The following is a 21,608-nucleotide window of genomic DNA, read 5'->3' on the forward strand; positions in this document are numbered from 1 at the left end:
CATTGAGTTTACATATAACTAAAAGTGCTTTATAAATACACTTGTCAATCATACAGATTTATGTGGAGTAGTGTGTTTTCAGTGTTTTATTGCTATTTTAGGAATGGTTCAAAAAAATTATTCGACCACTCGTCATTGTCAGCTAATAGTAAATTAGTAGTAGTAGTAGTAGTAGTAGTAGTAGTAAGTAAAATATTTTATAATTCTTCAGCCAGGAAGATGTCCAGTGCAGCAAGCTCCAGAAGGTGATCAGTATATTTAAAAGAAGAAAAAAAGAGGCAGCACAAAAGGTATGTTTAAACAATGGGAAAGATGGGTGTGTGCGTGTGTTGGGGGCGAATAATGACTTAATGTCTGTATGTGTTATGTATGCCATACTTTATAGCTTTAGTTATGCACAATATTTCTTTTTAATTATTGTAACTGCCTTTTTGAGAGAGCAGTTGAGCAATAAATGTATTAACTTATCATTTTTTCATTACTATTATGTGTGTTGACTACTTAGAACATTTAAATTAAAATCTTTTTCTAAAATCTGCAGAAACACTGAAAGTCTTTTTATGTTCAGTTAAATTTAAACACAGCTTTAAACAATGTGTCTGAATTCTCTGCCTCAGGAGTGTCTCTGGCAGTTGTGGAAGACATTTGGACTGAAGGCGCCACCATCCTTTTGTTCCAGACTCGACTACTAAATAGGATGAAAAATGGATGAAGATTCTTGGTTCTCATCTATATCCCCATCTGCCTGTCATTGCCATTTGGGTTTCATCAGCAATAAAACTGGTTGCAGCAGTTTTATTGTTTTCCACCCGCTTATTAGTATTAGAACCACCAGCACAAAAACATGTTACCACTGCAAAGATTATCCACAGCTATAAAAATGTATTCATTCAGCACCATGTCTCTTTATACTCTAAATGCACCTTGATGTCATGTACTGTGTTTTCTTTAAGCTGCTTTCCATTTCAAAATGTAAAAGGCTAAGTAGAATATTTCACTGCTGTCTTCACACAAAGTAATCTCAATGAAACCCTCTGATCATCTTTTTTGTGTTGACTTCATGGTATAAATATACTTGCTTGAGATAGAAACCAAATTCAGCTACAATGGATTGAATTAATGGTTTTTCTTTATTTTCGTGCCTATTTACATTATAGATTCTCACTGAAGACATCAAAACTATGAATGAACACTTGTACAGACCAGCTGCAGGAGAACAGACTGTTCTCCAGCACACCTCAGTCTACTGAGAGGAGTACTTGCGGTTTTAATAAAAATGATGTTCTTGTTTAAAGTCCATTTTGCCAACATTAAGCTTGACATATTTGCATGTTTTGAAGTGTCTTGATCTGCCATCTTTTGGAAAAGATTTGAATGCACAGGATGAATTTACCTGAAATGATTCATCGGCATGTAATGAGGTGAAATAACCAGCAGATGGCACTTCATTATCTATTATGCTAGTGGTACCCGAAGTGGGGGCACGGTATGGATTAAAAAAAAAAAAAAGAATGCTTGGACACTGCTAGCATAATGGACAGGTTTTTTGACAGGGCTCCCACACAAACGCAAAGCAGAGGTTGAAGCATTGCCAGATATGCTTCAAAACAAACGTCCTTCCAAGCCAAAGACTAGAAAATACGATCTTAGTGCAGGCTCAATCGTCCAGGTAAGTAAATCTTCAAAAGTTGATTCTGTTAATCTGGAAATCAGGGTTTTCAGTGGGAGAAACGTTTCATCACTCATCCAAGTGACTTCTTCAGTCTCAGCTGACTGCAGTTTCCCCAATCTTATAAACAGTGCATTTGCATAATGACTGAAACCAGCACCTTTTCACCTAAAAGGGAAAGACCATCCAGGTGCTCACTGTCACTTGGATGATATTTTGATGAGTGACAAAACATCTTCTTGAAAATGCTACTTCAAGAAGAACAGAATCAACTTTTGTGGATTTTCTTACCTGGATGATTGAGCATTCATCAAGAAGGTCAGATACCATTCATGCTGCATGATTTAAAATGAAGGCAACAGGCAGAGGATTACAGGCATAGCGCTAAAGAATGTAGCATCATGGGCAGTGTAGTCCGTGCTGCAGGGAGAATGGACTGCCATATCCGTTATGTGTCTGTGAGCGCGAGGGAGGGAGAAAAATACGAGTTGTCATCGAGCAGATACGGGAGCTGGAAGCATGTAAATATAATAATAACCACTGCAGCCAATAAGAGAGCCTGACGAGCCCAGTTGTGTAGGCTATTAAGACTCGACTGTACACTGTGTTCCTGTTTTCCTCCGAAACAATAAGTTCCGTTGGAGCAGCCTTTCAACGCCTCTCTCTGCCTCTCGCCTCTCTCGCAAGCAAAGTTGACCCACACAACAAAGTGAAGCTATTTTTCGGCTACGAACCCGCCGTATTAGCCAGAGGTCCCTTTACTACGGTTCGGAGCCGCGGACCTTCAGTAATAGTAATAAATCACACAGCAATAGTACATTCATGCAGTTGTAAAAAGCATGATAATATATTAAGTAATCCAAAGTATTCAGAATACGTTACTCTCATTGAGTAACGTAAAGGAATACGTTACAAAATACATTTTGGGGCATATATTCTGTAATAATAATAATAATACATTTTATTTGAGGGCGCCTTTCAGAAACCCAAGGTCACCTTACGGGGCAGACCCAGGACACGCTGGAGAGATTATATCTCTCGGCTGGCCTGGGAACGCCTTGGTGTTCCCCCGGACAAGCTGGAGAGGGAGGTCTGGGCCTCTTTGCTTAGGCTGCTGCCCCCGCGACCCGGCCTCGGATAAAGCGGATGAAGATGGATGGATGGAAGTTAAAATTACAAAACAGAGCGTGACAACAGATAAAATCAGCATTAAAGCGAATAAGCCAGTTTAAACAGATGTGTTTTGAGCTGTGTCTTAAATACGGAGAGGGAGTCAATATTTCTTAGTGCAGGAGGAAGAGAGTTCCAGAGCCGGGGAGCAGAGCGACTGAAAGCTCTGCTCCCCATAGTAATAAGGTGTGAGAACGGAACAGGAAGATGAATAGCAGATGATGATCTGTAGTGGAATACATTTTAAAAGTAACCTCCCCAACCATGACCATGGACCTCTCGTCCTAGGTCAGCTGGCTTAGACTCATGCTTATCCCGTGTCTTTCATTTCTGTGTGATCATAGCAAAACAAGCGGCACCTTCCGAAAACAACGAAAAGAATGTAAAACATCATATGATGTTTGTCAAATTTGACTAAGTATCCCCCCCCCCATTCCTACATTTGACTTTGAAAGTAACCTTTGCTTCCTGTTTGAACCAGAGGGCGTGGATAGCCGCAGCAGCAATGAGCAAATCACAAGAAAGAAGACCAAATGAAGCGGATAGAGTTGCATGTTTTGTTTATGTTTTCACGGACAATTACTATGACAAGTCAGTGCCACTCCATGTTTTCCGTGATACCCTGTCGTTTGGTGATTATATCTGCGTTCCTGCTGACCAGAGAAGCTGCTGACGGTATGTTGAAAGTTTTTTGTACACGCTTGGATCGGCTTGGGCTGAAGTGAGATAAACTTGCATGTGTCACAACGGACGGACAGGGAAACGTGAAAATGAAAAAAAGTAACTGCTCATTACCAATGCGGGTCCTGGTGGTGGTGATGTAGAAACATCAAAATGATGGGATATCTGGTGGATTAAGAGTGTGTACAGATTATAGCTCTACAGTTTAAATATGTACAGTTCTATTTCTTTTTCATTTTCAGGACAGTTCATATAAACTAATAAATTCCCACTTATGCGTGATTTCCCCCCCCCCCCCCCTCACTTCACCCACAGTTCATAAAATAAAACAAAAAAGTATGGTTGAGTTTTGTTTTGTTTTTTGTGAGAGGATTTTTCACATGAGATAAGATACCCAGTGAATTGCTATATATAGCAATTCACTGGGTAGTAACAGAATTTAGATATAACTTGAAAGATCTTCATGGTGGTGGATGATGTTACAAAATTATGTCATTCTTACATTATCAGCTCAGTACACAGCCAGGGCCTGTTGGTTTTACCTTGAGTACACAAGGACGTGGGAAACTAGCAAAATGTTTTCATTTACCTTTCAGTAGCTTGTCTGTCAGCAAAGTCACACACAAAGAAGGCAATCATCTAGTCTCCTGGAGTTGCATAAATGAGAATTTTAAGATTCTTCTTTTTCAATCTGCTGTGAAAATTTAAGCAATAGTAAGGGTGTGTTTACTAAGTCAATAGCTGGAGCAAAGTATAATCCAGCTAGTCTACTTATTTTAGTAATATAGCCATGATTTTGGACTGCCTGTATTCAGATTACTTAATACCTAAGGTGTGCTTTATGTTAAACGTGATATAAGAAACAGATGCCAAGCTACAGCAGACTAAAACAAGACCTGAAGTCAAGACCTGTAAAATTTATGATTTGAAAGGCACCTAATATCATTTATATTATATAGTTTCTGTAAATAGCACAAGTTTTGTTCATGTTTATTTCTTGTCAGGTCAGTGGACTGAATGTGAAAAAGAAATTTAGCACTAAAGACCGTCTTTAGTAGCACTTTTTTTTTTCGATTTTGAAATAAAGACATTTAATACTACCTCATGTTCCCCTCAAAATCTGAAAAGCATTTCCATATTTTCAGTGTATGTTTGAATTATTGCATCCTTATCATGATAAAGTATGTGAGGTGAACATGGTTGGGGATGAAATAATTTCTGTCTTTCTAATGAGATCTTCAATGAAGTAGCTGTTAATATCAAATTTAGTATAATTAATTGAGGACCTTTTATTTTGCGTAAATTCCCATGTTTTTTTCTATTAGGCCCATCTATGGCCACTAAATAATCATAGTAGGAATATTCATTCATCGGTGTGTGTGAAACAGATTAACTCTGCTTTTTGGTTCATATAAGCTTTCTCCTCATTTCTTCTCTTGGAAGCATAAATACTCTCCTCTCTTACTCTCACTCACTGTGTTTGCACAGCTGGCTGCACATCTACATCTGTTTGTTGTTTCTTTACGCTTGCCCACTCCCTGATCTCTTATTCTTTTGCATGTTTCTCACACTTGCATATTTCAGATGTCAGACAAAAATAACCTGAAGAAACGCATAATGCAGTGTTATTTTCAATTCAATTTCAGTTCTTGTTGCCAAGAGTGGCATAGGGGAAAATATGATCAGGTAGGTTTGGACAACTTTTTTCCCTTAATAAATAAAATCAGCATTTCAAAGCTGTATTCTTTTTTTATTCATTTGGGTTATTCTTATTTAATATCTGAAATATTTAACGTGACAAATATGCAAAATAACTAAGAAATCAGGAAAGCAGCAATTTCTTTGTCATAGCACTGTATTTCTGTAATTGACATAGTGTTACTCATTCAGACTAATCCAAAACAGCTGACTGGCACATCCTGGCACATGGTCAGGGAGAGCTTGGTCTGCTTTTGCTTTGTTTTCTATTTCTATTCTCACTCAGGCAGTTTTATTTAATTGTTGAAAGTCAAAATAATAAACAGTCAATTAAGTGTGTGGTTTAAGTGTGAAAATCTTCTTGGATGCTCTTTTGTTTTTACTTTTTCATCTGTGATCTGATTTTTCATGTACTTTCCAGCTCTCCGGGTGATTGGTGGAAGTGTGACAGTGGAACAAGGAGGTACTGCTATCTTACCGTGCCATGTCATTGATACCAACGATGACCTGACACAGATTACCTGGCAGAGGAAGACGAGAGAAAAACCTCGCAATGACAATTTCCTCACTATCCTACCCAGAGAGGGAGTGCAGTTTGTCAATGGACGTGATGATCGATTTAAATATATCGGGAATTTTAACAACAAAAATGGAACACTCCAGTTATCCAATGTTACCCTGAAGGATGAAGGCAGCTACACGTGCATCTTCACCTTGTTTCCCAGTGGAAATCAGAAGACAGAGATACCTCTGAACTTGCTTGGTATGAAAAAACACTTTATTTAAAATATTCTGGGTGTTTGTGTGTGAGACAGAGACAGAGTTACTTCGACCATCCTGTATGCATGTTTATTTATTTGTGTGCTGTAACTCTCCTAGTGCCTCCTTTCACAAACATCAAGGACAACCTTCCAACTTTGGGCACTGAAGAGGTTTTATTTGCTACCTGCACGGCTGCTGGCTCGAAGCCTCCTGCAGAGGTGAGGTGGCTCACTGATGCTTTGGGAGACAAAGTGAGGACGACAACAAATTCCACCCAGTATGACAACGATACGACTACCACAGTCAGCTCTCTGTTTGGCGTTCCTACGAGTGAGATTAACGGTCACCAGGTCCAGTGTGTCATCAGTGGTGACTCCCTGACTAAAGAAGAAAGTCTGCCCTTCACCATACAGGTCTACTGTGAGTATCAGCTGCGGATGTAGTTTATTATTTGTCTTTTGTTGTGTCACTGTTGATTTTAGAATTTTAATTGTTTAACCAAGTTGTAGCATGTCTGCCACTATGAAACCCCCCCCCCCCCCCCCCCCCCACACACACACACACATGCACCTTGCACACGCCGTTTCTTTATCACAGTGTTTTTATTTACATTTTCTACACTGTTATTTGCTTTACAGCACTGTCCCCCAACTCTGTCTATGCTGTCCTCTCCCTGTCCGCTCAGCGTTTTGTCCCAATGCACCATTTTGCTGTGTAGAAACAGGGGAGGTATAATTAGATATTGGCTGTCAACTGTTCCATCCTGCCTCCTCTGGCACTGCAGCTATGTCCAGTCTTACTTTTTTTTCTTTCTTCATATGCGATTGTGACATTTCCCCTGCTCTCATGACTTTGTCTCCTGGTTGTGGCAGTCAATATTATGTCACAACAGATTAAGAAAGAATTTCTGAAAGATAAGTAGAGCAAAAGTCAAGACAAAATGAGGATATCTAGGTTGATACAAAGGCTATTGTTACGCCATTAGTGTTAAAGACTAAATAATACTTAATGTGGGTGTTTTGTTTTTTGGACTGTCAGATGAAAGACAAAATACCAAGTACCAAAATAATTGATCTTTACTGAGGTCAATATACCTCAATTTGGAGTTTTTGGCTACCTTGAGTGAGCTTAGTTTACCTGAACTGAGGCATCGAAAAAAGTCAAAACTTAACACTCATTTTGTCAGAGACATGCTGGCTGTCAGTAGCTACAGTTAATGGACTGAGCTGTGCCAGAAATCCAAGGTAATGCCGGTGATGACATAGAGGAATGCTCTCTCAGCAGACCTTCATCCCTCAATACCAATCCATGACCATTTCAGTGACACAGCACTGTCCTGCAGTGTTGCCAACCTTCAGTTTTTTTAGTTGAAGGTGTTTGTAATTGAGTCAGTGACATATTTATATCACTATGAAGGGATCACTCCTTGATCTAAATGACAAGTAACCAAGATTTATGGATTTGCGTGCCATAATAGGATTCAAACATATGTGAAATCATTAATATTTCCTTAGTTCAGGATTAACACACTTTTCTCTATATCTTCTGCAGTCTCACCCACAGAAGTGAACATTAGAGTGATTTCAGAGGACTCGTTTGAGTGTGTGACAGAAGCCAACCCAAATGCAATATTTAACTGGAGCAGGTAAAGTCATTTGAATAATTACTGTGTGTGTGTGTGTGTGTGTGTGTGTGTGTGTGTGTGTGTGTGTGTGTGTGTGTGGGGTGAGTGGCAGGTCAGGCAGGACCCAAACACAAAGGGAAGTGGAAGAGGCAGCTCAAAACTAAACGGTACAGGCCAGGAGGAAACCAGGACTCTAGGAACTAGAAAACAGAGCAGAAACACAGCAAATGGGAACAAATCGACAAGGAACACACATTACGCATGACGAGAGGATGGGCAACAGGTCATAACGAGCGATCGTGGCTCAGGAGTTGGCAGTTCGCCTTGTAATCGGAAGGTTGCCGGTTTGAGCCCTGGCATGAACAATGTCGGTCATTGTGTCCTTGGGCAAAACACTTCACCCGTTGCCTACTGGTGGTGGTCCGGCAGCCTCGCCTCTGTCAGTGTGTCCCGGGATGGCTGTGGCTACAATGTAGCCTGCCATCATGTGTGAATGTGTGTATGAATGGATGGATGACTGGATGTGTAAAGCGCTTTGGGGGTCCTTAGGGACTAGCGCTATACAAATACAGGCCATTTACCATAACACAGCTGTACTAAAGAAGGAAATAGGAAATAGGAAAAAGGACTGTAAAAACTAAAACAGGAAGTAGGATAACACAGAGACTATGTCACAAAGGCTTGGCAGAGGAACCAGGGAGAAACAAGCATGGGGACATGACTGACTGGAGAGACAGAAATGGAACAGCAAACACTGAGACAAGAGAAAAACAAATGTGAAGATGAGACTGACTAAACACAGGAGAAGACAATGAGGAAGAAAAACTCAAAAATCACACAAAACGGAAGACTAAGAGAAACATACTTAATAGATGACATACTAATAACCACAAACCTAAGAATCACATAAACTGTACAAAAACTGGTCACGTGTAAGAGTTATTCTCATGTCAAACTGCTTCTAATGCAGCTGTGTAAGATTATTTCCATAAATGCAGCAACTGTCAAATTTGATGTAGCCTACTCCCATGGAAAAGATCACAAAGTAAATAAAAATTCTGTTAAAGCTGGGCAAAGTTGGATACTATTGCTCAGAGAATTCTAGTCTTCAGCATAAACTATAGGAATCCCAAAGGCATGGCTGTTAATGTGTGGATGGTCCGAACTGAGTGAATATTTTTTTGTAAAGTTACACAAAAAAAAAAGCGGAGGCCAAAAATCCAGAAAGCTTCAACAACAAGAAAATCCAATGATTGAGAATGAACATTGTGTTGAAAGTCAAGCTAGCAACCCAACCAAGAGTACAACTCCCCTTGCTCACTAGTCCCATGACAGGCCTACCTGTATCACTCAAACTCATCAGCTGTTGTTGGTTAACTAACATTTATTGACAACCTCTGACAACATGCAAAAAAGAAGTACAACAAAATGTCTACAACCTAGACTATAAAACAAGCCTATAATTGAAGACTGCTACTACTAATCATTCTGTGGTTTAAAAGCAAAAATAAAAATAGTGGTTCAACCCTCCTTTTGATGATATCCAGTTAAACATATCTGATCATCTTTTCTACTCAAGTCAATGTGCAGTGACAGGATAGGAAAACTGCATTCAAAAAGCCACATAAAATGATCTGCTGTAGCCTATTGCAATTGTTGTGCAATAGTCAAGAGACATTGTGACTTGACAGAAAAAAATGTTGCAAATAAAAAGAAAAGTGTTTTGTCATTGGAACTCTGGAGGATTGCACAGGCCGTTTTAGATCAGCAGACAGAAGCTGAAAGACTGTTGACACATAGTGATGAAAGATTTTTAATTTTGCTTAGTCGTAGCTTCATTTAAAGGAAGAAGAGGTTGTGAATTGGAGCCAACACAGGAAGAGAGATTGCCATATGTGTAAGAGGAATGCGGTGACATCCGGTTTTAAACAGACAGACTGGCGCTCTCCCTCTCTTTCTCTCCTTTTATGGGAATGTCTGCATTTCTATACATACCAAGTTATCTCCTATTTCAGCTGACAAGCGAACAGTCTCTCCTTTTATGGAAATGTTTTTGCCAATCCTACTTCCTTGAAAGCTCGTTTTAAGTATAAATAAAGGACGTTCTGGATGCCCTGGGCGGTTTTTCCTCTGTCTCATTTCTGTCCTGCACACATCTGGTGCAAGATGGATTGGGCGGTGAGGAACAATCGTCCATGTGTGCACATGTAAAAGATATCTTGAGTCTGAGTTCCTTTGCCTTCTACAATTTCTCCTCACACATAGTTTCACTTATCATTGTCCACTTATCTAGTTCAGGGTCATGCGTGTCGGGGCTGGGGCCTGTCCTAGTTGTTATAATGGTAAGAGGCGTGTCACCAGCTTACTAAAACAGAGAACCAGTAACTGCATGTCTTTGCCTTGTGGGAAGAAGCTGGAGTAGCTGGTGAACCCGTCAACTCGTGCAAATATGAGAATAACAAACAAACTCCCCATAGAAAGGCTGGACAGAGATATTTAAAAAAAATAGAAACTAAATAATGAATCATCTGGTCACGTGGTGTACTCAAAATCCAAATTAAGTGATTTTTAACTGCCTGTGCCAGAAACTAATATTAAAAAAAAGGTTTTTGTGCTTTTGTTTAATATTACTTTTGGCTTATTTAGTGCTTTTCTGTTATCATTTTGCTTTCAGTTGTGTTGTGTTAAGTCTTGTATATGTCAGGGCTCTAGACTAACATTCTTCTTAGGTGCACCAGCACAAAAGTTAGGTGCACCCAAGTCTTTCTACCGCATCGCTTAACACTGCAGTTTTAAATGTTCACTTTTTTTTTTTTTGAAAATTGCTATCCATGCAGACAATATTGATTTGTAAATAATTAACTAACAATCTTGTCAACACAAAGTTCTTTATTTGGAGCACAGTTCTACAAGAAAGATAAGTTACTGAAAAAGTGCTAGTGTTTAAAATTTAAACTTCAAACACCTCAAGATGTATTAAATAAAAAGAAAATCTAAATTAAAAGGGCCTTAAAGTGTCTCAAAGGCTTCAAACCGAACATCTCAATATCTGAACATCTGAACAGCTTGATATCTTATGGACTGTCCTCCATTGCAGTCCTTAGGTGGCCAACTTGAATGTGTCTGCGATGACACCTATAAACTGGGTGCATGCAACATCATTACTGTACGATGGGTTTACGTTAAAGCCATTTTCTTGTGAAGAATTTTTTTGGACTTGAACTTAGTGAACAGAATTTCTTCTTTGGCAATATTGTAGGCAATGTTAAACGTAATCATCATCTCGGCTTCCTCTGACGACCTGTTTACTGCTGCCTGCCACTGAAAGGCAGTGGGGAGAGGGGACACTGGGGCAGTGCATTTATCGCAGCATATAATCTGTTTTCTGGATACACTGTGCTTTTTCAGCATTTCAGTCTGAAACGTATTAGCAACAGTCACAAATGCAGTATTGCTGGTGTTCTGACAAACCATACTACTTTGGCAAAACCTCCTACCTTATGTACTTTATGCACATGCGCAGAAACAATGGGTATGATAGTTTGTCAGGTAGGATGGATTCCCAGAACATCCGGCCATGGTCTTTCCACACTCACGACAGTAAATGCAGTGCATCACGTTGTCAGCTTTACTGTATCTTAGCCAGGGAAACTGGTCAAGCCACTCTGTTTGAAATTTATACACTTTCCCCCTTTTACTTTCAGTGGGCTCTGGCTCGGAGTCAATCGTATGTGGCTCATTATCTGATGCCCCCCTGGACTAGTGTTAGACATAACCTAAGAGCTTGATGGTTCCGTGTCAGAACACTGGCTATGAATTTCAGACGGATCAGGCCTTAACAAAAAAGTTATAATTCGTTGTCTTCATCTTTTCTCATTACCCACAGTTATATCAACTTCTATCGGGCCTAGGCTACTCACCTCTCTCTATCCGCCTGCACTTTCAAACGTACACATGCAGGCCTATAGGAATATCTGTACCACGGCCAATCAGAGAGGTCCCGCCCTTGACTATCTCTGATTGGTTTAGAGCACGATATAGGCATATTGTGTCTGTTGTTGACCACACGGAGACTTTTTTTTCTTACTCAAGCAGCTGGTTGCATTGGTGCCATTGAGAAATTAGAGCCCTGCATGTTTTCTATCCTTTCCCAGTGTTTCCCTCAATGTTAAGTTGGTATATGTAGGTTTTTATTTAACCTTTGTATTAGTTACTTACTGTTTTATTTTGATACTCATTTTTTCTGAGCTTTGTGTTACTTCACTGTGTTTGTGTCTGTTGTGTCCATCTGTGTTTAGTCTTTCTACCTACCAGGGCTGGACTGGTAATCTGGCATACCAGGCATTTTCCCAGTGTGCCAGGACATTTCTGGGCCGATGGGTCAATATCATTTTTTTTCTTTGTCGTCAATATCATTTTATAGCCTACAGGCTGGCTAGTGGTCCACTGCCACTAGCCCTACAAGCACTGACTGCCACTCATTTATTCTTTTTCATTACTGACACTGGATTGCCTGATCAAATCTCTTAACAAGACCGGCCGGTCTCCTACCATCCACCTTGTAGAACAGAAGTTTACTGTGTAAGAAACCTTTGATAAAGATGGACAACCAAAAGTGAAAAGGTGGAGCTTTAAATGCTATGACAGAAAAAGAAAAAAGAAACTAGAAATTAAAATGTATCAAATTAACTAAAATGTTAGCTGCTGCACCATCAATCCTATTACAAGCAGTGACTATTATAAAGCCTTGGTAGTCACATAAAGGTGTTGTTGCTAGCACTGTCCATGGAGAAATGCATGACAAGGGACAGTAGTCCCAAAAATGGAAGGAGAAAGAAAGAGAGGAAGATGTAATTATGGTGGTAAGAAAACAGTTGGAGGGAATTAATTAGGAAGTTAAAAATTTAAGTAAACCCATCACCATGAGCCACTGCTAATAGCTAAATACACATGTATACATGAGTAAAATTAATTATTTTTTCCTTTTTGTTGTGTTTCAGTATTTGGATCTTTATTCTGCAATCAGTAATGGCTGTATGAAGTTTCATGAAGCATTAAAGCTTTTCATCCACTTGGTAAACTCATGGGCCAAAGCTGCATTGTGCTTCACTTGCTCTACTGTGCCAACAAGTGGACAATAAATGTAAAACAGAGTGAATATAATAAGATGGTGTTGATTTGAGTAAATGAATGATCTTTGTTGTGCCCAAACATGAATTCTAAGCTTAATAATATGGTGTTTATTTTTATGATATAATGGTGGGATCAAAAGGGAAAATGGAAACAATTGGGAGAGGGTTGTGATGTGAATGTGCCTGGCTGCCTCTACCCCCTCGGATCTTGTTTTTCAGGGAGTCATGTAATTAGGTAAAAATTAAATAATGCAATGTTTTGGTGTGAGCAAGGAAAGTGCAACACAAAAAGCTAATGACTAAAATTAATTTGCATTTTTGCAAAACTCACATTTTTTTTCCTTCTGTGTACATTTCATGTAGAGTCTTGTTCGTGTTTTTTCCAGATCTGGACAGACTTTGTCACAGCCTGGTGTCAAAGTAGACGGTGCAAAGCTACAACTGCTGAGTCTGACCTCTGATCTAAATGGCCTCTATCAGTGTGAAGCATCTAACGCATATGGACGTAAACATGGTCAGCTCTATGTGCGTGTTGCAGTAGGTGAGGTCAGCTTGGATTTAGCTGTGCAGTTTGTCCAAATCTTTCTGGATTTGTTTCTGAGTTTTTATTTGAGCTTTTGCTGGTGTTGCTTCATTCTGATCTTGTTCTGAACACAAACTAGCTTGAAGAGGTTGGCTTAAAGTATAAACAGCATGAAACTGACAAGTGAATGAATGGATGACTCAAGCGCCACTCAGTGCAATACATCGTTTTAACTCAGGCCACCATTACAAGCCCAAAACATGTACCAGCTTGCATTGTTGGGAAGGTTACTTTTAAAATGTATTCCACTACAGATTACAGAATACATGCCCGGAAATGTATTTCGTAACATATTTCGTTACCTTACTCAATGAGAGTAGCGTATTCTGAATACGTTGGATTATTTAATATATTAGCAAGCTTTTTACAACTACATGAATGTACTATTGCTGTGTGATTTATTACTATTGCTGAAGGTTACTCGCATACCAATACCAACTAGATTTTTAAATCTTAACATAAAATGAGTAACGGTAGGGTGGACATTAGTTTTTTGCAGCGATCTCCTATAGAAAAATATTCTGTGTGTATATAAAACAGGTCCGCAGCTCCGAACCGTAGTAAACGGACCTCTGGCTAATACGTCGGGTTCCGTGTCGGGCTCATAGCCGAAAACTTTACTTTGTTGTCTGGGTCAACTTTGCCAGTGAGAGACATTGAAAGGCTGCTCCAATAGAAGAAAGAAGGAGAAAAACATGAACACAGTGTACATTCGAGTCTGAATAGCTTACTTACAACTGGGCTACACTGACCATGAGGCTACATTCTTTAGGGCTATGCCTGTAACACTCTGCCTATTGCCTTCATATTAAATAATTTTTTGAACAATATTTTTTTAAATATTTCTTTGCGTCATTATGCGGGCTGCAGGTAGAGTTGACATGGGCCGCGAGATTGAGACCCAGGCATTAGAGCCTCTTAATGCGTGTTTTATTTGGGTTTCCACTGGCATGGAATTACCAAAAATAGAGAGGGGACAGCCTAACATATGAAACAGGAAAAGACCTCCGTGTAATCCCTTTATGTCAACAAAGTAACTGTATTCGGAATACTACCTTTTTAAACGGTAACTGTAACAGAATACAGTTACCCATATTTTGTATTTTAAATACGTAACGCCGGTACATGTATTCTGTTACTCCCAAAAACTGCCAGCTTGCTTCTTTCACGGTCATATTAAGTTTGTCTTTTATTTTTGTGCCTCACCTGCCAGCAGATGGAAGTTTTTAAATATGTTGAGTCCAGGTGTAGAATGATTTTGGAATATAGCCAAGCCACCTGAGGTGTCCTATTGCTAGACTTGTAGTCAAGACCGCCTAATCCGAGACCAAGACAAGACCAAGACCAGAGGGTATCGAGACCAAGACCGAGACCAAGACCAGAGGGTATCGAGACCAAGACCAAGACCAAGTTGAGACGAGACCAAGACCGAGACAAAAAAAGTCTTTAAACTGCAGCCAGATGCTATTCTATATACATATGCAGGACACCTTAAACTAGTTTTTTAATTAAGCAGCAAGGCAGAACAAAGTCGGGCCTGTATCAAGACACAGGGACTAAACCCCAATTCAACCAGACCCAGAACTGATCCGGAATTAAAACAGGACTACAACAGTAACCAAGACAGAACCAGAATCAGAACTAGATGATAGTAGCACTAAAAATCATCATAGACCTGCACTACACTTATTTTTTAATTCTACCAAAGTACAATATTTAGATTGAGAAAGGTTTATATAATTATTTAGCCTTGTTGTGCAAACAAGCCTGCATAACTTAATAAATATAGAATTTGAAAAGGAACAAATGGTATCTAAAAAGAAACACTAGGTACGAGATACATGTTCTGATGAGTTTTGGCAAACAACCATTTGACTAACATGTGTGTCTCACCTGCTCTTGTTCCATCTCTGTTCTGTCGTCATTCTCTCTCTCCCTCTCTGCTCCTCTCTCTCCCTCTCTGCTCCTCTCTCTCCCTCTTTGTGCTGACAATCAAGCCAAACACCAACATCATCAAATATACAGTTGAAACCAGATATTTATGTACTCTTCAGATAAAAACACAAACACTTTTTAATTGTAACATCAAATCAGACTAAATGTTTATTTTTTTAGATTGATAAATATAAAAAACATATTTGTTAACTTTGAGAGTAAAGAGAGAAACTATCTGTATTTCTTAATTGCAAATGGCACCAAATTGTATTCAAACTGAGCCACACTTATGGAGCTCCACAGTTCTTTTCCTGGTGTTTTGGTTGACATCTCTTGATTTTCCCATGTCACAGAAACAGGCTCTGTGTTTTGCCTTATATGCATCCACAGCTGTGCCACCAATTTACTCACATGGACTCTACGAACCTATCAGAAGCTTCTTCAGCTCAGAATCGAATCGTCTGGAGTTTTCTTATTAATTAACAATAAACTTAGTGTACATGTGCTCCTACATTTGATCAAAGTGATTAAAATAGACAGCTCCCTCTTTTTATTCTGACATTTAACTAATTCAAAAGATATTTCAACATTTATTTATCTAAAACAAAAGTTTACTCTAAATTGATGTTTAACAGTAAAAAAAAGTTTATGTTTTCTCCATAAAGTGTATGTAAATATCTGGTTTCAGCTGTGAATATACTGCTGTGTATTGAAATTCCTCTTGTTTTGCATAGATATACTAAACAACATCCAAAGCATAATATATAAAATAACATCTACCTGAGTTTTTTCTTTGAAAGAAGCTCCTTATGTCCATTGTTGTGTTCATCAGTACACAATTGAAACCGATTTAGAGAGTTTGTTTAGCCGTGGAGGGTAACAACTAAAAATATGAAATGTAAGCTAAGACTCTCTAAAAAATCAGCATTGCTGTTCGGCTTTTTATTTATCCATTTGTTGATTCACTCGAAGAGCAAGTAACGCAACCAAGTGATCAGTTTGATATCAATCTTTTGTGATACACCGTCATATTTACATTATTAGTTCAGTACGAATGATTTGCTTTGGTACCTGGGCCCTATTTCAGGAAGCCGGTTTAGAAAACTCAGAGTGAAAAACGATACTCAGGGTTGAGTAACCCCGAACTGTCCAACTCGGAATATTCGGTTTCAGAAAGGCTGATAACAATTAGTTCAATCAACGCGGAGTTGCGTCAACCGCAAGTTAAGTGCGCGCACGAGGATACATAAAGCCCTGATTAGTGGAGCACAGATTAAGCGAGTCACCATGGAGACGGAGGGAAAGAAGGCGCGGTCAATGTATTTTACAGCGCTTGAGGCCGAAATTCTGATGGCAGCATATGCTGATAACATGCAAATTTTGCGGGAAAAAGGTAACACAGCCTCAGCTGCAAAAGAAAGTGAGCATGCATGGCAAAACATAGCCGACAGAGTCAATGCGTGAGTGTTAATTTAAACATTGATCTAGGGATTTCCACCCATTTAACACGTTATTTATTATATTTTATTTCATTTTTTATTTTATACATTTTATTTTGTGACGTGATGTGAGCGCAGGTGCAACCCAACAGGCCCCAAACGTGCCTGGCAGCAAGTAAAAATGAAATATAAAAATATAGTCCAAACAGGTATTGTATTATGAGCCATAGTGCTTGGTCTGTTTGTCCTATGTAAATCAATTGCAGTTAGAGGCTACATTAATTTTCTTTCTGTGAGCACTTATTGAAATTATCTGAGCACATTACAAGTACATATTTGCTTACTCTGTATGCTCAAATGTGACCCGTTATAGCCAACAGAAAAAAAGCAGAGGCCCGAAAAACAGGTGGGGTCCTCCACCACCACCACTCACAGAGGCTGAGCAGTTGGCTTCCACATTTGTGATAATGTTGGCAGCATCACATGATCTTCACAGTGCAGAGAACACAAATTAGCATCCATTACTATAATGAAATAATTTGTTAGTTTGAAATGCTACAGGGAACTATGTACCTGTGCATTAATGCTGTGGAAAGACTTCCTGTTCACATAGTCTCCTTCATTTACTGAAGAAGCAATGATTGGAATGTGCCATCTATACAGCCAATCACGCCTGGGAACCGTGAAAATAAATGTAACATTTAAGTAGTAGTTCAAGTATCACCACATCATGAATTAAGTTTTGTTCATCCTGATACCTGCAATTTTGTGGAATCTCTCTTTGATAAATCTTGTGGGACCGGGGAACACCACAAACGGGTACAGGAGATGTTTCAGTGCAACTGTAACATTCCTGACTGCCCGACAGACGGTAGCCTTGGAAACGTGCTCAGTGTCACCAATATTATACAGAAAGCTCCCGTTTGCAAAAAACCGAAGTGCAATACAAATAATATGTACAGAACAGAGAATGTCCGCGATGTGTCACATGAGCAATATTAGGCCTGAGGATGTTATTCAAATAACTTATAGATTGTGCTGAAAAACGGTAACGTTCACACAGAAAATCATCAGGAAATGATAAAATGTCCAAACGCGCTCTAATCACTCTCTCCCGGCGGAGAGCTCTGCGGAGAATTTGGGCTTCACGATCTACTGGCTCTTCAAGGAAGGGGCACGCCATGTCTGACACTTCCTACAGTCAGGTTTCCGACAAAGAGGCGGAGAAAGTCAGGGTTAGTTGTAGTAAACCTGCTAGGGGGCAGGTTAGCTTCACGGAGTGTGTCGTCATAGTAACTCACTCAGAATTAATCTAAACTCGCTTTGTGAAACCGAAAACCCGGAGTTTTCGTTAACTCAGGGTATACTTACTCAGAGTTTGCACTAAACCGGCTTTCTGAAATAGGGCCCTGGTCAAACTTAAGCTCTCCTCTGTCTGCAGCAAACTCGCAGGCAGCAGCTTCTCCCCCCTCGCTCACATGGGTGCTGTGCTCAGTCGCCTAGTGCCTGAGCTCGGATCATACCAAAATTAGGGGGAATTTACGACGGTGCGCTCTGTGCTTCGTGTGTTGTTTTTGTTTTATACAGTTGTCAGTCAGGCATCTAACTAAAAAATTACACTCCAAAAGACCCCATGCTTCTGAAAAAATGACCCGGGCTTAAGCCCAGTAAGCCACCCCCCCGCTCCGCTGATGGTTGACTCCAAATCTCCCGAACACTATGTCGATTTGAGAACGCAGGACCGAAACAGCGAGACCAAGACCGAGACCAAGACAAAAGTCCGTCGAGACCAAGACCGAGACCAAGACAAAAGTCCGTCGAGACCAAGACGAGACCAAGACCACGTAAAAGTGGTCTCGAGACATCCAACTCTACCTGTTGCCAATAAGAAGACTTGCAATATTGTCTGAGTCATCTAAATGTGAAATATAAAACTAAAAGCCATGAAAGGGAAAGAGAACAACATTAGTCTAAATATATTCTTCCTTCTTGTGTCCCTGTAGGAGCATGTTCTGCTGCTTGGGCCTTATTTGGTATTTTGCTTACTCTGAATGTGATTGGGGTTGCAGCATGGTGTTTCTTTAAATCTGGATGTTTTTAAAGGTACTCGGAACAGCAACACTTCATACACTTAATATGTAGTTCTCCTGATATCAAATCATATACACATAATGTTCAAATAGGTCTAAAGGTTTTTGATCATTTGAAATAAATAATCAACTGCAATAGAGAGAAAGACTGTCAGCTTTAATTGTAAGTAACAGTATGTGTGAAATGTTATACATATATACAGGGTGGGCCATTTATATGGATACACTGTAATAAAATGGGAATGGTTGGTGATATTAAAGTCCTGTTTGTGGCACATTAGTATATGTGAGGGGGCAAACTCCTCAAGATGGGTGGTGACCATGGTGGCCATTTAGAAGTCGGCCATCTTGGATACAACTTTTGTTTTTTCAATAGGAAGAGGGCCATGTGACACATCAAACTTATTGGTAATGTCACAAGAAAAACGATGGTGTGCTTGGTTTCAACATAACTTTATTCTGTCATGAGTTATTTACAAGTTTCTCTTTGTTCACAGCCATTGACATGTGGAAGAGGTTAACACGTGAGGAGCGGATCGAAATTGTGTTGATATCTGGTGAACGCAGTAACCGGGTCATTGCAGCAGATTTCAATGCAAGACACCCTACGAGACCACCCATCTCCCATGCTACAGTCAGCAAATTGCTTGCTAAGTTTCGTGAAACTGGTTCAGTGTTGGATTTGCCAAAATGTGGACGCAAGACAACTGTCACTAATGAAGAAACATCAGTGGCTGTCCTAGCTTCATTCAGCAAGAGCCCACAGTGTAGCACTCGCCACATGTCACTGGAGAGTGGCATTAGTCAAACATCCCTTCGGCGGATATTAGCTACTCACAAATGGCACCCTTATAAACTCCAGCTACTGCAGCATCTCAACGAGGATGACCCAGATCGGCGCACAGAATTTGCAGAATGGGCAAAACAAAAATTGGAACAGGACCCTCAGTTCAGTGATGAGGCAAACTTTTATGTGAATGGTGAAGTTAACAAACAAAACCACCGCTATTGGTCTGACACTATCCCACATTGGATGGATCCCTCCAAGACTGTTGGAACAACAAAAGTGATGGTTTGTTGTGTTATATGGTCTATGACTTTGGCATTGTACTTCTGTCATGTAATCTTTAGATAAACAATATTTCAACCCAGACATTATACAACTTTGTTTATTATAACACAGCAAAAAAAATTAAATTACTGCAATTCAGCAAGTAATAATTACCATAATTGTCGGGCTATAAGCCGCTACTTTTTGCACAAGCTTTGAACCCTGCAGCTTTTAGTCAGGTGCGGCTTTTCTATGGATTGTCCATGAGCGGATTTGTTTTGTTTGTTCTGCTGTTGTACGGCACTACGTTGCCTGGCGGAAGGATCGGGGTTCAAGAGTGGTATGTTGGTCACATGTCCATCCGCCAGGCAAGGTAGTGCCGTATGAAGTAGCGCGAAAAACAAACTTCAAAGTAGCGCTTTGAAGCGTTCAGCTGGAGGCGTGGATGATGAGCGGCGTTAAACGTGCAAAAATCAAGTTATGCTCAACTCCACCATTGGATTCTGACAGCGTGGAAAAGTGTGAAAACATCCACGATCACCAACGGATTTCGAAGGGCTGGACTGCTGCATGATGGAGAGGACACCGCCACGGCCCTTCAGACACTGACAGCGAGGATTTGTTTGGTTTTGTAAGTGACAACGAAGGAGAGAAGCTGAGAGTGGATGATGAAGCCACCCTGAGCCTGTTTGTATCCGACACTGGAGAAGAGGACTTTGGTGGTTTTAGTGCGCAGGAAGAAGAGAAAGATGGTGAATGACTGACTTTTCTTCTTGTTAAAGCCGTGTCGCTGCACCTGAGCCTAAAAGGTAGTCCGAATCTATTTTTCTGGTGTGCTGTAGGTTATTGTTATGTACTACATTTGTTACTCTTTTATGAAGCACAGAACATGTTTTGTACTTGTAATTACCGCTACTTGTACATATGCCTAAAAAGTTATGCAAATATGTACCCATAACTTGTTTTTCAAAATATTAATAAAAGGGGTGTGTCTCCAAACAGCCATCTCTTTCCTGACAATTCCCTTTGTGCATATTCTCTTACATATGATAAGTCAACATTGAAACACCTGCGGCTTTTAGTCAGGTGCGGCTAATGTATGTACAAAACAGGATTTTCCCCTGATTTTAGCTTGTGCGGCTAATATTCAGGTGCGCTCTGTAGTCCGGGAAATACGGTAATATTAATCGAATTTAAAAAGAAAAAAAGACATATCACACTTGATTTGGGACAGTGACATTGTAGACCCTCTGCTGAATTGCTTTCCATCCTCTAAAAGAAACAAAATAACAAATATGTTAACTTCTTCCTTATTCCTTGCATTCATTATCTTGTTTGCCATCTATTGACTGTGTCAAGTGCCATACACATTATGAATAAATTTGTTTCCATTTTTATCACTTAACTTGGCCTTCCACTTTGAGATGTAGATTGGTATAATGAGCCCATAATATGTGCTTCAGCTTCTGCCTGAAGTGTTTGCTCAGTTGACATCTCCATCAGTGATTAATAAATTCCCTCAAGAAGCGTGCATAATCTTCTCCCAGAAACATTTTGTTGAACATTATTCATGAGCACTAGAAATGTTGCAATAATGAAAACGTGTTCTTCAAGGTGACGCAATATAAACTCCAAACTATTTCTACCATTTGCAGTTTGAACAGCTGTCGGAAAACAGTTGTCAAGCTCTACAAAGTACTGAAACAGTTCAGCTCAGAAAAACTTCATCTCTAAACATGAGGTTCATACATTCTATATATTCAAGTTTCATTCT

General features: G+C 39.7%; 1 protein-coding gene across 1 annotated transcript; it reads left to right on the plus strand.

The window, feature by feature from the left end:
• The first annotated feature begins 3,423 nt into the window (after positions 1 to 3,423).
• On the plus strand, positions 3,424 to 18,794 carry LOC146616102 (poliovirus receptor-like). Its single transcript, XM_085374284.1, has 6 exons — positions 3,424 to 3,514; positions 5,640 to 5,981; positions 6,098 to 6,400; positions 7,532 to 7,625; positions 13,123 to 13,277; positions 18,697 to 18,794. Exons 1-6 carry the CDS (start codon positions 3,424 to 3,426, stop codon positions 18,792 to 18,794), a joined length of 1,083 nt encoding a protein of 360 aa, XP_085230410.1.
• The last annotated feature ends 2,814 nt before the right edge of the window (positions 18,795 to 21,608 follow it).

This window comes from Diplotaxodon limnothrissa, linkage group LG16 (genome assembly GCF_057381915.1).
Source record: "Diplotaxodon limnothrissa isolate DT_005_m linkage group LG16, D_limnothrissa_male_GT1.1, whole genome shotgun sequence".
Classification (NCBI taxonomy): domain Eukaryota; kingdom Metazoa; phylum Chordata; class Actinopteri; order Cichliformes; family Cichlidae; genus Diplotaxodon; species Diplotaxodon limnothrissa.

Bases quoted from the DNA above. Each gene is read 5' to 3' on its own strand.
- LOC146616102 (XM_085374284.1), top strand. From the start codon at position 3,424: ATGACAAGTCAGTGCCACTCCATGTTTTCCGTGATACCCTGTCGTTTG. The intron at 5,982-6,097 runs GTATGAAAAAAC...TAACTCTCCTAG, and splicing joins GATACCTCTGAACTTGCTTG to TGCCTCCTTTCACAAACATC. The intron at 13,278-18,696 runs GTGAGGTCAGCT...GTGTCCCTGTAG, and splicing joins CTATGTGCGTGTTGCAGTAG to GAGCATGTTCTGCTGCTTGG.